Source organism: Nesoenas mayeri (genome assembly GCF_963082525.1).
Source record: "Nesoenas mayeri genome assembly, chromosome: 5".
Lineage (NCBI taxonomy): Eukaryota > Metazoa > Chordata > Aves > Columbiformes > Columbidae > Nesoenas > Nesoenas mayeri.
In genome coordinates this window covers 50567911-50583280 of record NC_137548.1, presented here as the reverse complement: position 1 = coordinate 50583280, position 15370 = coordinate 50567911, and the positions used below count along the sequence as shown (strand labels likewise).

The window sequence follows — 15370 nt, the reverse complement described above, 5'->3', positions numbered from 1 at the left end:
CCGCCTTCTCATTGGCAGGCCAGCATGAGAAGCTGGAAAGTCCATGACTGCTCAGCAACAACTAAGACATCAGTGTGTTATCAACATTATTCTTATCCTAAATCCAAAACACAGCACTATACTGGCTAGTAGGAAGAAAATGAACTCTATCACAGCCAAAACCAGGACAGCATGTCATTGGGCACTACCCTACTGTCTGCCACAAGCAGATTGGAGCTCCAGCTTTCATCATAGTACAGACCATTTGGTGGACATTGCTGAAGATGCTGAGCAAGTACGGATAGCTGTTTACCTTCCAGACAATATAGCTCTATGAACTAATAAAAAGTGGTGTCTTTGGTTCTCCAGCAATGTAAACATACATCCAATCTAAACCTACCCTTGGACTCCAGGCAGGATGACCCTTTTGGGCCTTGGAGCTCAACCCTCATCACGAGCAGTGTGCCGAGCTCTGCTCCACTGCCCCCTCCTGCGTCTTGAGGAGTCATAGCCCTGGACATGGTGGGCCTGCCCATGGCTATCATGGTGCTGCCTTGCAGATTCCAGCTTTTAAGAGGTGGCCTGTAGCTGGAGACAGAGCCGTACCACAGGTCCCAGGTCCCACACCACCTCTTTGCCCTCCATCAGACCTGGGGAAGGGGAGTGGCAAGACAGCAGAGGGGCTGAGGGTCTCCACCACACCATCCTGGGGCACACAGGAGCTTGGTGCTGAGCTCTGGAGTTTGTATTCCAAGGTGGGCATTGATCCTATCTGTCTACATCATACTCCGTTAGAGATAGTCCTCTGCTTAATCAAGTTTGTTTTTCTCCCACAGAAACCTGCTTCCAACAAACCTGGAATTTACCCAATTATCCTCAAAGTTGGGCTCTTGCTACCAAAGACTGCCCTGGAGGACCATAAACACAGCATCAGGGGAGAGGAGGAGGTAGCTTTTAGCACATTTGATGTCCGTGCACATGAATAGAGCCATAATATTTAGTTTTCCCTTTTTTCTCTAAATGCAAAACATCCCATCTGGTTTAAGTTGATGTTCATTTATGTCCTATTCCAGAAAATCCACTCTCTCAACAAGGCAGCATCTTTGCACATGGCGCCAGGGACCTGGAAATGCTGGATTTGCCCACCTAAATGTACATACACAAACTTTTCACTAGAAAAACCCAGGAAAGATACAGAACAACATCATTTGTGAATACATGTTTGTTCCAAAGCTGTATTTCCACTATTTTAGCATAACAGCGAATAATAAGACATAAAAACAATTTATGCTGAAATTACCCAAAAAAAAAAAAAAAAAAGTCTTAGAAAAGTGCAAATAAGTTGAAATACTCTCAAGGAAAAGTGAGCACATTTGGCCAGCAGTGGTCTGGAAAAGGTCAACTGTCCAAAAGCTGTGGCAGTTTGCAAATTTAAGAGGTCTCTGCAAAAAACAGCACCTCTGCAAGAGAAATTTAGCACTTGGAGGATTAACCAGGACGTACCGCTAGCTGCACCGAGCAAACCATGAGGCTGAAGCGACAAGCAAGCAATGACAGAGAAGATCGGGAAGTCTGGTTTACATCTGTAAATGACAGTATCCATCCATGCAAGCAGGAGAGGCCAAAGTTGGCAAGTGCAAGGCTTCCTGAAGTGCAGTGTGAAAAGATGATGCAGTGGCCTTCATTTGACTGGAACTGGGATCATCCATGCCTGCAGCAGTGCATGGAGAGAAGCTATTTGCATTCACCTTCCAGAAACCTCCGCCTGCAAGAGCAGAACCAAATTTACTTGAAGCTTCAGGCCATGCAAAACTAGACAAAAATTTTGATGCTAAACCAAAGGCTGCAGTTTGACACCAATTTGCATGTCCTATTGTTGGTTTTAGAAAAGAAGTGCCACCAGAGTTCAGCAGTTTTGTAGGGTCATAGCTCCTTTGGAGCAATACTTTTATTGTTACTGAGATTACAGGCAGAATTAAGTAGTGCAGCTGCAATCAGGGCTGCATGGAGCTTGGCACAGCTTGTACAGACACTGAAAGGAAGTTTTCAATCTAAGAGGACAAGGAAAAGGAAATATGATTAGAGGGGGGAAAAAAACCCTGATAGGAATGCATTTGTCTGCTGTGCATAGCAGCCTCTGGCAGTGGCGTTGCAGGTGCAGAGGAGCTCAGCTCTCACTGAGGCAGGCTCAGGATGGACTTCTGTGCTGCTGTGTGCTCATCTGCTCCTGCTCAGTATCGATAACATCTGAGTATCTCGTCACTTTGCTAAAGCGGTCATTGAGCTCTCCCAAAAACCCCAATGTAGGAGGTGTTCTCAAACCTACAGGCAAACTGGCGATGCAACACAAAGCTCCTGTATTCCCAGTCAGAATCTTAACTGCACCCCCAACAACCCACCACTCTGCTTGGGAAATGCTGCCTCTTTCTTGCCCACGTTTCTTTAAATTCAGTTCACTTCCAGAAGGCAGCATTGTTTTTTGGTTTTGTTTTTTGTGGTTTGCTTTTTTTGTTTGGTTGGTTGGATTGAGGTTTGTGTTTGTTTGTGGGTTGCAATTTTGTTTTTGTTGTTGTTTGGTTTGGTTTTGTGGATTTTTCTTTCATTTTGTTTGTTTGATTTGGTTCTTTTTGCAAAGATGGCACCAAGAGACCACATTTGTTGGAACTGTGATTTTAATAACTTCATCTAGTGCTATTAACTATTGTAAGTCAACATTTGGCTTTGGGTTTTTTGTTGAAAAACATGTAATATATATATATATACAGCCTTCTTTTCTGTCTTATAATCTAGGGCTCCATTCCATGTTCCGGGGTTCAGAAATGTTTACTTAGTGTAATTCTGCCACAGTTGCCTGCTAGAGCCTAAACAACTGAATCATTCCTGAGCCCATCCAAAGAGCAGGAGGCAGTCAGCAAAGAAAGAGCAGGTCAGCCTTCAACTGACTATTAAAAACGTTAATGAAAATCCTGGAAGAGAGCAGTGGGAGAGGGAGAAAGGAGGAAAAAGAAATAAATTATAATGTTGATCACATCTATTGATTGATGGAGGAGGAGGAATGGAATACACAAGGAAGGACAAAATGTGAATTTGCCTGGGATACCTTAGAGAGTCAGACATGTTTAAGTGGGCCAAGATTTAATTTATATAAACATAAAATAGTACCTGAAAATGCTCAGCACGTAACAGAGGAATAACATACAAGAGAGGTGCTGTAAGAGCTGGGTGTAGAGGAATGTGCCTTCAGATGTTATTTTGTAGCTATATTGTTATTTTGGTCCAAGGGCAACTGAGCTGACATGCTTCAGGTATGGAGATATCAATTGAAGTCCTCATCCCAAACCCTGAGCCTGGTGCCCCACATCTCAGGTCATCATTGCTTAACTCTGCATCCCAGAAAGGGCAGCAAAAGTGTGTAAAACAACCTGGGGAAACAACTAGTCAGTGATGACTGCACAGGAGGGTTGAAAGGCAATTAAATGGGAAGCTCTTCCAGGAAAGAGGAGACTTTGCCAATGCTTAAAATATGTGCTCCAGTGTGCTATGTGTACAGTGTGCTACTGAGTGTGGCACAGGCAGCTTCATGCCATAGGTCCCCCCAGCATCCATCACATACTTGCTGTATGAGTGTGGATGAAACACTTAGTTTCTCCTGTAAAACAAAGCAAAGGGCTTAAACTTTTTGGTAGTGCCCTGTGTTCCCTCGAGGATGATGGCCATGCACTGATGCAGGCATCTGCCTCTTGCCATCAGCCAGGTGCTGTTATGCAGACACCTGTTTATTTATAGCCAGTGGCAGGCAGAAGACATGCAGCCGAATGTTGACAGGGCACTGTTTGTTTAGCAAGAAAGCCATTTGCTGCGTGGTACAAGAGTTTGCCTGATCCCTTGCTAATCTGAGGCTGGGGAGCCCTTTAGAAGAGGGGAGGCCAAGGCTGTGACTGCTGGCAGGTAGGGAGCACCCCTGGCTGCAGGCTGGTCAGCAGGGAGAGGACATCCCTCCTCTGGGAAAGGAGTGGGACCATGACTCTGCAAGAACCAAGTACATTTCTGTGGTGGCAGGTTTATGGGGTAAAGGGGTTCCAGCATTTCTGAGCAAAAAAAGAAATAGAAACCTCACCTGTAAATGTTACTGCAGGCAGTAGAAATTCTCCAGCATGACAGAAGGAGATACAGCTATTTGTACATACAGACATGGTGAAAGTTGTGTGAGCCAACACAGGCAGGTCACTAGAACAACCAGAGGGCACGAATGCAATTCAAAGAGCAAATTTATTTTGGTTACCTTGCTACTGGGGGATCTCCAAAGCAGCACTTAAGCTCCTGGGCAAAGGGGACACAGGCGGAGATACAGGGACTGCAGAATTCAGCCCTGGTAGAAGATCACGGAGCCCGCTCATTTCCGCCTGTATATAGGGGTTCACACAGGGGCAGTTTACCACACTGCTTTGATCTTTGCCTGCAGGAATCTCAAGGACATATAAGGTGCCTTTACCACTCATTTCACAAGCTTGTTATCTAAACACAGAGGTTCTACTTGTGATTTATGTGTTTTTCTACACCCCAGCTGCAGTCGCTTGAGCATATTTACAATTATCCTCCTCACTATTCTTGGGCTATTACCACACAGTTGTGTAGCGTTGCTGCACACAGCCTGCACCCTGGGGTCAATGCCTCTAACCACAGAGGGGTACAAGGGGCTCAGTGTGACCCTCATGCTGCCCCCATAGCTGTCGGAGATACATGCTGCAGCCATGGAAGCCACCTCTGGGACTGCAAGGGGAAAGGGGTGGGTTTTGCTGTCCCAATGTGGGGACACAGCAACTGTTGGCAGGATCAGACTCTGCTAGGGCACTGGGCTCTGTCTACACTTCACTACTCAAAAAAATGAAGCCTGGAAATGCCTGATGTTCAGCAGCTCCTTTTCCGCCGGCAGGAGCAGCAATCAGAAGACAGAAAGCTGCTGATCTTGATGGCCTCAGCACGCGTAGCATCCTCTCTGCTAATGCAGGCAGCTGAGAAAGCAAGAGGAGCAGCCTGCTTTGCAGGGAATAAGATGACTGCAAAAACTTGGTGTGCCTGATGATCTGCTGTGCTGCAATGAGTCACTGAATCAATTTGGTGGCCACCAGCACCCCTGCTGTTCATGTGATTATAGCTCATTTGAGAGCATCATGCTCTCTCCCAGCAAAGAATTTGTCATTTCTGAAGGCACCACAGGAATCTGCTCCTTGTTGCCTCCTTGGCCAGCTGGGTGGTGCCACTGGTGCAAGCGCCACCCCTCCTCCTGACCAGACCTTGGCACAGAGAAGCAGCAAGCAGACATGTTCCTACTGCAGAGGCAGCTTGCCAGGGAGACACGGTGCAGCAGGGCCAGCAGCCCCAAGAGTCAGTCCTTAATAGCACAGGACCAAGCCCATGACTCCCACAGCAAAACCAGACATTGCAGGAGAAGCTGTCAATCTCTGTTCATGCACCCATGCCCAAATCAGCAACAGTGCTGCTTGAGGCATCTCTTGTCACTGCTTGGTGCTGTGTGATTAAGAGTGGTACAGAGCACACATCACCTTCTCTCAGGGGTGCAAGCACACACAAACGCATACACGCGGCAACTGGGGAGGTTTCACGGCAGGAAAGAAGAGAGCATTCCCCTTTGCAATTTCCCAAGCAGGGTGTGTTTGTCATAGCTTGCCAGGGAGGATATCACTGCCGGCTCCTCTTCTTGCTCTCTCCACTGCTGCAGCCCTGCTCAGCCCCAGCCCAGCAGGAAAAAAAGGTGTATTGAGTTTGCACAGGAAGGTTGTGGTAGCTACGGGGGTGCTACGGGGCTACAGGGGTACCTTCTGTGAGAAGCTGCTAGAACCTTCCCCTATGCCTGATAGAGCCAATGCCACTGGCTCCAAGACGGATCAGTTGCTGGCCAAGGCTGAGCCCATCAGCAACAGTGGTATTGCCTCTGGGGTACCATATTTAAGAAGGGGGAAAAAACCTGCACAAGTGCAGCTGAAGAGAGGAGTGAGAATATGTGAGAGAGATGAGTTTGTGGATACCAAGGTCAGTGAAGGAGAGGGAGGAGGTGCTGCAGGCACTGGAGGAGAGACTCCCCTGCAGCCTCTGGTGCAGACCATGGTGAGGTCAGCTGTAGCCCTGCACACCATGGAGGTCCACAGTGGAACAGATACCAACCTGCAGCCCATAGAGCCCATGCTAGAGCAGATGGATGCCCAAAAGAGGCTGTGACCCCGTGGGAAGCCCACAGTGGAACAGGCTCCTGGCAGGACCTGTGGAGAGAGAATCCCAGGCTGGAGCAGATTTGCTGACAGTACTCGTGACCCCATGGGGGACACACACTGGAACAGTCTGTTCCTGAAGGACTGTACCCCATGGAAAGGACCCACACAGACCAGTTCATGAAGAACTGTAACCCATGTGATGGACTCACATTGGAGAAGTTAATGGAGGACTCTTTCCCATGGGAGGGACCCCACACTGGAGAAGCAAGAGTGTGAGGAGTCCTCCCCTGAGGAGGAAGTAGCAGCAGAGACAACGTGATGAACTAACCTCAACCCCTGCTCCTCATCCCCTTGCACCGCTGTGGGGGAGGAGGTAGAGAAGATTGTGAGTCAAGCTGAATCCAGGAAGAAGGGAGGGGTGCAGGGAAGGTGTTTTAAGATTTGGTTTTATTTCCCATTACCCTAGTCTGATTTGATTGGTAATAAATTAACCTAATTTCCTCGAGTCTGGCTTGCCACTGACAGTAAATTGTGAGTGATCTCTCCTTGTCCTTCTCTTGATCCACAAGCTTTTATTTTTGTCTCCCCTGCTCAGCTGCAGAAAAGGAGTGAGCATCTTGGTGTGCACCTGGCATCCAGCCAGGATCAGCCCACCACACAAGAACATTACAACTGCAACCACAGGGAGGCTTTATAAATGGCCAAAGAAAGGGGCATCAAGGCCTCCCTGGGAGGAAATTTCTCCCAGTTAAACGGCAGGAGCATGTTTGTGAACTGGTTTGGGGTTAGAAGCAGCTCTGCAGGGGAGCATGAAATACTTGTGCCTTGTTTGAAACTGCAGGAACAGGGTAACTGCCCCAAAGCTGGACCCCTGCAGAAACTATTTACCGCTACATCTGCTTTTCCTTTTATTCCTGAGCAAAGTGTACTGACCATCCAGACACCCCAAGAGAGCAGACCACCAGCTGAGCTAATAGCTACAAAGGACAGTTATCACAGCCCAAAGCTCCAGGTCCAGAGGGAGAGAAATCCATGATCCTACCTCGAGAAAGGAGGCAGTACCCCAAGACTTGAGGCTGTGTGGTCTGCAGGGATGCTTTCAGATGGTAATTGCACCTTGATCACAGACACTGCAAAAGAAGCCAATTCAAACATGAGAAATTGCTTTTAAGCAATTGCTTCATGCTGAAAGACACTGTGTTACAGATTCCACAGACTCCACCCCATGACAGTCTTGCAGAAGGGGGGCTAATCTTCCCTTGAGAGTAGGAAAGGGTGACTGGAGCCACACTGCAGCCCTAATGACAAAGAGGGGAACTGGACAAGCCACGAGGGGGGGAGTTGCAGCCATTTCTCTTTCTGCCAAGGCAGAACAGGCAAGGCAGCCTCATGGCTGTTTGGAACACACTGTTAACATGGAGCCATCCATGCCACCTCCTGCGCACCCATTGCAAGTGTGCGGTCAGAAGCCCAGCCTGCCCTGCTGGTCCAGCCCCACCTCTGCAAACAACCCTCCAGGACAAGCCCTCCCTTCCTCCTTCATGCTCCACCTTCACCTCACCGCTCCTGAAGGCAGGCGGCCAGAGCTGCACACAGGTCTTGGGACAACATCTCATAAATGGACGTGACTCCATACCTGTCTTACCTGGTGCATCTCAGCAGTGCTTCTGCCCTCCCACAGTGGGACTGTAGCAGCAGCTGGCACACCACTGAGCCACCCAGGTTTGTCTCCTCAGCATACACCAACACATTTGTGGGTTTTTTTAGTAGAAGACCCTGTCCTGAGCTGAGTGCAGGCCAGGTCAAGCCCTCAGCCTCAGTCCTGCATGATTGGTGCTTTGCTGCAATGTGAAAATCGGGTACATTTTCGGGGCTGGAAGGAGTGACCTGTACTGTGCTTCCCTAGGGCTTGGTGACACGGTGGCCTTGCTGCCCACACAGCCAAGCAGCTTTAATCAGGCTCACTTGCGTTACAATAGCTGAATTCACAGCATAGTCTCTTGAGCCCCAAGAGCCACCAAGTGGCCGTGCCCATTAGCTGCAGGCAGGCATTTCCATCTGGCCGGGCAAAGGCATATTTGAAATTTGTATCATTTTCAACCTTGAATCCCAAAGGGTAATTAAAAAGGGGACAAATTTGCTCCCTCTTGTCTGTGATGCAAGGTGGCTACAAGCTACTCTACAACACATAGAGCAAATATTCAGCACACACCAGCACAAAGCACCCACACCCCATTATCCCAGTGGGAGAAAGAGGCAGCCCCCTCCACCTGTCTTTATAGACAAGATGGAAAGGGGAAACATTTCCATGATCTTTGGGTAAGTGTGGGAGAGCACAACAGAGCCTTGAGCTGATTCATACCCTCAACTGGTTGTCTTAAGCAGACCTGACTGTAATCACGGGCAGCAGCTGGACCACAAGGTGAAAGTAACTCCATGGCAAAGGCCCTGTTCTGGCTGCCTCAGCACTCTGTACGTGATGAGAAAGTGCAGCCTGTGTGACAAGGCAAAGAGAGGTCACCAAGTACCCCAGTGAGTGCAGCTTGGTGTACCACAGACCCTGGAGCAGCACTGAGTGCACACACCCCCATGCACAGACCACGGCTGACGTGCCACCCCTCGTACCCTGAGGTTCTGCGACTTCAGCTCTCAGGGTGCCACATGGAGGAGCAGTCCACAGCAGCAGATCATAACCAGGCTAGCAAGATCAGTGATGTGAAGCAGATTCTTCCCCAGCTTCCTTCTCAGCCTGGTGCCTCAAGACCAGCTTCTTCTTGAGCAACTGGCTCCTCAGCAGCAAGATCTGCAGAATCCATATAACCCATCCACCCCACCGCATCCCTTCAATTTTGCTACACAGAGTAAGTATAGAATCTTAAGCTTTATTTTTCTATTGGCCAGCAACTTAAACTGGGTTTAAAAAAAGCAATGTATATTATTACACAAAGTATAAAACAGCTCAAAAGACAAAAGCCAACTTACTGTTCATATCTCATTCTCCCTGGCCTTCCCAACACTGTACAATATATCTGAAGGAACCGGGTAAAGGCAGCTATGAAGATATACTTAAGAAAGTAGAAATATTGCTTCAAGCAACATGCTCAATATTTTCCTCTTAGTTAGTAGTCAATACTTGTCAGGAACTTGACTATAAAAGAAGAAATAATTTAGAAGTTTCTCCTTTAGATCATTGCACAATAATTTAGATTTCCCTCTTTCCTACTGCTGTGGAACCAAGGACACACCTCAGTTCCTCCAACACTCTTTCTGCATTAGTTAAGGATTATTTCCTGGGTCTGATGTTGATGGGGGAGTTTCAGATTGACCTGCTCTGAATTTTAACTTGTCACCCTTTAGTGCCAGTCTAAGATTTCTGCTCTGTGAACTAAAAACCCCATGATGCTGCAAGACCCTTCAGGGGTCTGGGTGATTTTGCTCATGTTAACAGTCTGCTGCCAAGGAACATGGCTCAGCCAGCACCATTAAAAGGCCAGGAGAGGGAATAAATTTCTTTATAAAAGGGTTTGTCTTCACTGCTTAAAAACACCAAAACTCCACAGCCGTTTCTGCTTCGTGGGTGGAACAGGCATATCAGGAAGGTGAGAACAAGAAAAGAGGCACACAAGATCCTATGAATCCAGGCTAAGCCCCTGCTGGCATCAAGATGGCACTAAGTCCATGGCAATGGGGATGTCTTTGTCCTGTAGGTTTCCAGGATCCCAACGCAGAGAGAATATTTAAATAAAACCTGTTCCTCTGCAGCAAACAGGCAGTTAACCCAACACTACCATTTACCAGGTACACTGTAGCAGCTGGTTGAAGCTGACTCTCCTGACCTTCTCAGCAGTAAAGTAGGCTTCCAGATCTCAATAAAGTCAGAAACCCCTTAGTTGATTAGTGAGCTCTTTGGAGGCTAATAAAACATTTGTATATCTTCACTTCCTGCCCAACAGAGATAAGCCTATACCAGTTCTTCCCCAAACCTCAGCAGGTGATACTTAGGAGGAAAAAAGTCTTCTCATTCACACTGGAAGCCACTCAATAAAACAGACTAGACCCAAAAGAATTAGAAAGTAGCCCATCATCTTTGCTCCAGAACCGCCAGGAGGCAAAAGGCCTCCTGGGGCCCCTAATGGCACTGTGCTGGGGGAAGCTTCAAGAGGAGGAAGGATTGCTGAGAAATCCTAAGGCACCCACATCTCGGCAACATCAGAGCGATGACAAGATTTCAACTACACCACACTGTGCTCCCAATCAGCAGGGAGGGTAGGTGCTGCCCCACGTAACCAGGCAGACATCCTCTTTGGCAGAGAACAGCTGTGTTAGGACATTGGTGCACACCTTGGGAGGAGGGAGAGAGATCTTCCACATATGAGAGACTCAGCTCTGGCTCCAGCTCAGCAGAGAAATGTCATCTGTCCTCACAGTCAATGCCTGCTGCTGCTGAGCCACTTCTCAGAGAGCAAACCATGGTTCTTGTATAGCATCCTGATACATGGTTCTTGTATAGCATCCTGATACCTTCATGTTGGCTCAGGAGAAATGGCTCTGGATATATCTTGCTTTGTAGTTATATCAAGGGACTGTTTAGCTAAAGCTTCTAGCAGCAGATCAACAGCTCTCTTGTTTCTTGCCAAGGAAGAGAACCCACTGAACTCCTGGTGCCTTGTACTCACCAAGGAGGGTGGCTTTTCCCCTACAGGGGCAGGTAAAGTGGTGCACAGTTTGAGAGGCATTTAATTACAGAGCCAAGTCCTCAGGTTACAGACACTTCTGTGGTGGTGGTGGCGAGTGGTCAGGTTGGCAGGCACTAAGGGAAGTGGCAGAGGGTTAGCGAGAGTTCCTGCAGCTATTAATATGGTTCTGGCTTTAAACTCTTGTACAAGCAGCAGGTGAAAATCATCCCGAAGATCTACAGGGTGTAAAGAGAAGAGAGAAATGCATGAAAAACCAGAACAGAAGCAGTGGAGGCAGCAGCTTGCAAACTAGCAGTCTGGACCCAGACTGCAGTGGCAGCTAGCTCCTGCCTGGACATACTGCACTCCATGTTGCAATAAGCAGCAGGAGAGAACATAATCTGTGCTAACCCTCGTAATTAATTACCAGCATCTTCTCTGGGGTGTAATTTGGCTACTTGCCAGAGACATCTGCATCTGGAAGAATATCCTGTGCCCTCCCCTCTAAAATGGGAGTGGGGGGACATCCATATCCTACCCCTTTATTCATCACCCTCTCCCAAATCATTTGCAGGCCCACAGTGCCATTCTTCAACATGACACAGCTGAGGGAGAAGTGACAGATGACTTAAAAATAATCCTAATGAACTGGGATAGGAAACTCCTTCAGACTCACCCGTCAGCTGTGCAAGCAACCACAGCACATTCCCACAAGAGGTCTCTCTCAGGCTGCCAAACGGCCAGCCATGGCCAGCACTGCCTCCCCCACAGCGGGGGAGCTGAAGTTTCTCCCCCCGGTCCAGGTGGTTGCACTCCTTCATGAGAAGCAAATTTCACAGACTGGAATAAGACACTTTTGCTTTGGAGCTAGTGAATCCTCAGGTCCCTGGAGTACTGGGTGACTTCTCCTTGCCAGGCAGGGAAGAACCTAAACCATCTGATTTTTCTCCATCCCACAGTTCTGGGGTTCCTTTAATTTCTGCCCAGCAGCTCCAAAATGCCTCTCAGCCCTTTTACCTGCACACAAGCAATGCTGATCCCCACTGCCCCGATAATTTTCAGATGCTCTTGAATGAAGTTTTCCAGTTTGGTAATGCAACCGCTCTGCAAAGTGAAAGAAGGAACATAGAAAATCAGCTTCACTTTAACCTCTTGTTCACTTTAATCCAATGGTTGTGACCCTTGAAAGCAACACCATAAAAAGCAGTGTCTGTGAGCAATCTCTTCACCCAACACCACTGGAAAACCTACAGAGATGATGTAAACAGGACTATGTTTTGTATTGCTCTGGACCTACTGGTTCAGGAACCACTGAACAAATCCAAGGTGGCTGCTAGCTGGGCAGGAAAAATGCAGAAGAAATAGCCACATCACATGGGAGCATGTAATTTTTCTCTGAGATAAGTGGAGAAATGTTCCCTCACTCACTGCCTAGCACATGCCTGGAGAGGGTGTTTACCCGCATCAGGCCAAAAGGCCAACGAAATGCTGCTGAGTGGATCCAGTACCAAGAACTCCAGCGTGACAGAACCCTTTTAAATAGTAAATTCCTCTCACTGCTATCTGTGACAGTAATGAGTTTCAGTATGAAACTGGAAAGCCAGGCTCTGCCTGCCTCTGCCTTGCTACTGCATCCTTGGCTGGCAACATCACCTTTCCCTCCCTGTTTCAGGCCCAAGTTTTTGTTGTCATAAGCCAAAAATAAATCACTAAGAGTATTTTCCATTGGTGTTGTGTTTGGGTTTTTGTTTGTTTTTTAAGAGTTCACTTTAAATAATTAAACTGTTTAATCCATTGAGGCAAGTTTTCCATGGTAACATCTGGGAGTTTATTGTGTAGGCTACTGCAGTGCCTCAAGGGTGCTGGGCACCCTCCTGCCCCAGGAGTTTAGATGAACACAGACACCTACACACACACAGGCAGAGGGAGGGAGTGAGCACGCAGCCCTCCAGGGAGGAATGGCAAAGGCCTCACTTTTCCCACGACAGCACTGGGTTTTACACTCAGCCCCAGCTATCCTGATATGAAATCAGTTACTCCAGTGTTCCCTGATCTGACCCCTTCCTATCTTTTTCTTCCCTAAAGCTATTAAAATCCTTTCTGAACTCTGAGACCTCATATCATGATATACAGCATCTGGCTGTGGATCCAAACCTCCCCTTACAGCTGCTTCTCTTCTAGAGCTAGCCCAAAACATTTGGCAGCCTACAGGGCCCCTCTGAATAATGCAGCTGGGCAGCTACCTCCAGCTTCACCCAGCACAGAGAGAGAGGACAGGAATTCTCAATTCTGCCTCTCAAATGGTTGTGGGTTTCCACTCTCAGAAACACCTCATCAGCACTGGGACTCTTTTCTGCACTTCCTTGTTGGGCGCAAACCTTACAGGAAAGTCTTCTTCCTGCAGAGCAAAACCCAGCCAAGCAGCTGGACGTGTGCTTTGACAGATCAGAAAGACTGGACTCCATCTCCCTGTTCATTCCACAAAGATAGATGGTTGGTTTCCTTTCAGGTGTTTGAGTTGCTTGGCTTAATGTAGATATTATTCACACTCCTCTTCTGAGTTGTGCTCAAAACACAGATTGTGAGAAAAAATACCTGCTCTGAACGGGCCACCTCTTTCTTCCACAGCCCTCCTCAACCATCATGGGGACAGGAACAAGGAAAAAGCTCCAGCTACTGCTCTCCAGGCTTAATACAGCCAGCCAAGGTGCTGGTTCCACTAATGAGAAAAAGGACTATGCTACTCCATAGAGAGCATGACAGTGAGCAAGTTAAAGCCAGGTGACAGGACTAGATGGTGCCAAAATAAATGCAAGAACTTTTACCAGCCTTATGCAAACTGGATGAATAAATGGTCTGAGAGCTGCCTGTTTACATACTCAGCCAGTCTGGCGTTCAATTTGCTTCTTCTAGAAAATAGATAAACGCCTTTATCTCAACTTCAGCCTTCTTTTCAGCCCAAATTGCAGCCTGCTGGAACTGGCCAAATTTGTCTGCTACAGGGCCATCTTTCTTCCTTATATGCTGTTTCTTCATGCTATAGGTCAAATCCCACTACCTCGATCAAGGGCCAGAAGTATCTCCATTTGTACCTCATCAAGTAATTCCACCAACAGGAAGCTGTGTCAAATGCAGGGCTCACATCCTAGTGTCTTGCCAGATCCAATAATCTCTCCCACTTCCCCCATCACTAGCACACCCTGCAGTAATAATATATTATTTTTCTCTATATCTACAATAAAAAAACAGCCTAGATGGCTGAATGCTGAACCAGAGAAATGAATTCTGTCTTCTAAGGAATCCTACTGACTTTGAAGCATACTGACAGTTTGCAGCAATAACCCAACACCCTCACACCCTGCCCACCTCCTTTACATAGTGACAGCAGCTCTGAAGCCCTTTTGCCCTTTACCTCCTTGTAGATGTTGGAAGGATGGTCTCTTCGGCCACACAGGTCAGTTATTGTCTTACAGCAGCTGTCTGGGACTTTCCGTCCACTGGCCTCTGGAGATTTGATCCACTGGCTGTCAGCCCAGTCTGTGTAGTTGTTGCTCCCACAGCACTTGAACTGCATGCACAAAGAGCAAAGGCTGAGCCTGGCAGCACTGCAACCTCCTCCTTCCTCCAGCCTCCCACACCAAGCGCTGGTTTTCACTCTCTTTTGCAGAAAGACTCTGGCTATCTCATGGGTTTTTTATTGGGGTTTTTTTAGGCTACTATAACTATTGTTGTGTGTTGGTTTAAGCTACTAGACCTACTTCTGCGTTAAAAGTGCCCAAAAAGGCCATTAAATAGCAGCTTCATACATCTTTCAGCTGCTGTGACTTTTGGCTACTGTTGGGATGAACTGTAACCAAAGCGCACCTGCAGCTCTTGCCTCAGCTCTTCATCGCTGGATAGAGAGTGTTAATGGTGGTAACCAGGTAAGTTTAATTACCAGTTACTACCACAAGTGCACCTGCTACAGCAGTACACACATAGTAGGCCCCATGCTTTGGAAGTGCCTGTGCACAAGGGTCCTTTCTGTGGGAAAGCCTGTCAGAACTGCGGCAGCCCTAACTTGAACCGCCTCTGAGCCAGGCACAGCTAGCAACAGTGGCTGGAAGGCTCTTTCATCTTGTTCTTCAGAGTACTGATGAGCTTAATGAAAGCCTAATGAAAAATGTTAGCAATTTCTCCAGAGCTTTGAAGTGGGAAGTAAAAATGGCTGTGAAAGTGATGTGACAGCACCAGGTCACTCTGGGAGTAATTCAGATGTTGCTTCCCCAGTGACACTGGGCATGCAATTCAGAAATCACAACATGCAGTTCTGCCAGTTGCATGGCCCAGGCTGGACACCTCACCCAACCTTGTCTTGAATCAGAAGAAGCACAACATGCACTCAACATACAGAGGAATCTTCCGTATTTGAGATGTCAAGAGTCCACGATGCCTTTTGTGAGTTTGATTTTAAAGCCCTGCAACTGCATTAATTCTCCCTGCCTC

At 47.7% G+C, this 15370-nt stretch overlaps 1 protein-coding gene across 3 annotated transcripts in view; it reads right to left on the bottom strand.

Moving 5' to 3' along the window:
* Positions 1-9111: 9111 nt before the first annotated feature.
* Positions 9112-15370, bottom strand: part of CD151 (CD151 molecule (Raph blood group)) — a 39598-nt gene continuing 33339 nt past the window's right edge. For 2 of the 3 annotated variants that reach the window (XM_080345519.1, XM_080345520.1), the window contains 4 exons: positions 14298-14453; positions 11903-11989; positions 11562-11700; positions 9112-11121 (listed from right to left, as the gene is read on the bottom strand). In XM_080345519.1, the coding sequence (XP_080201645.1) occupies positions 10946-11121; positions 11562-11700; positions 11903-11989; positions 14298-14453 (558 nt within the window). In that variant the 3' untranslated portion in view covers positions 9112-10945. The remainder of the gene's footprint in view (positions 11122-11561; positions 11701-11902; positions 11990-14297; positions 14454-15370) is intronic. The other variant, XM_080345521.1, reaches the window with a different exon arrangement.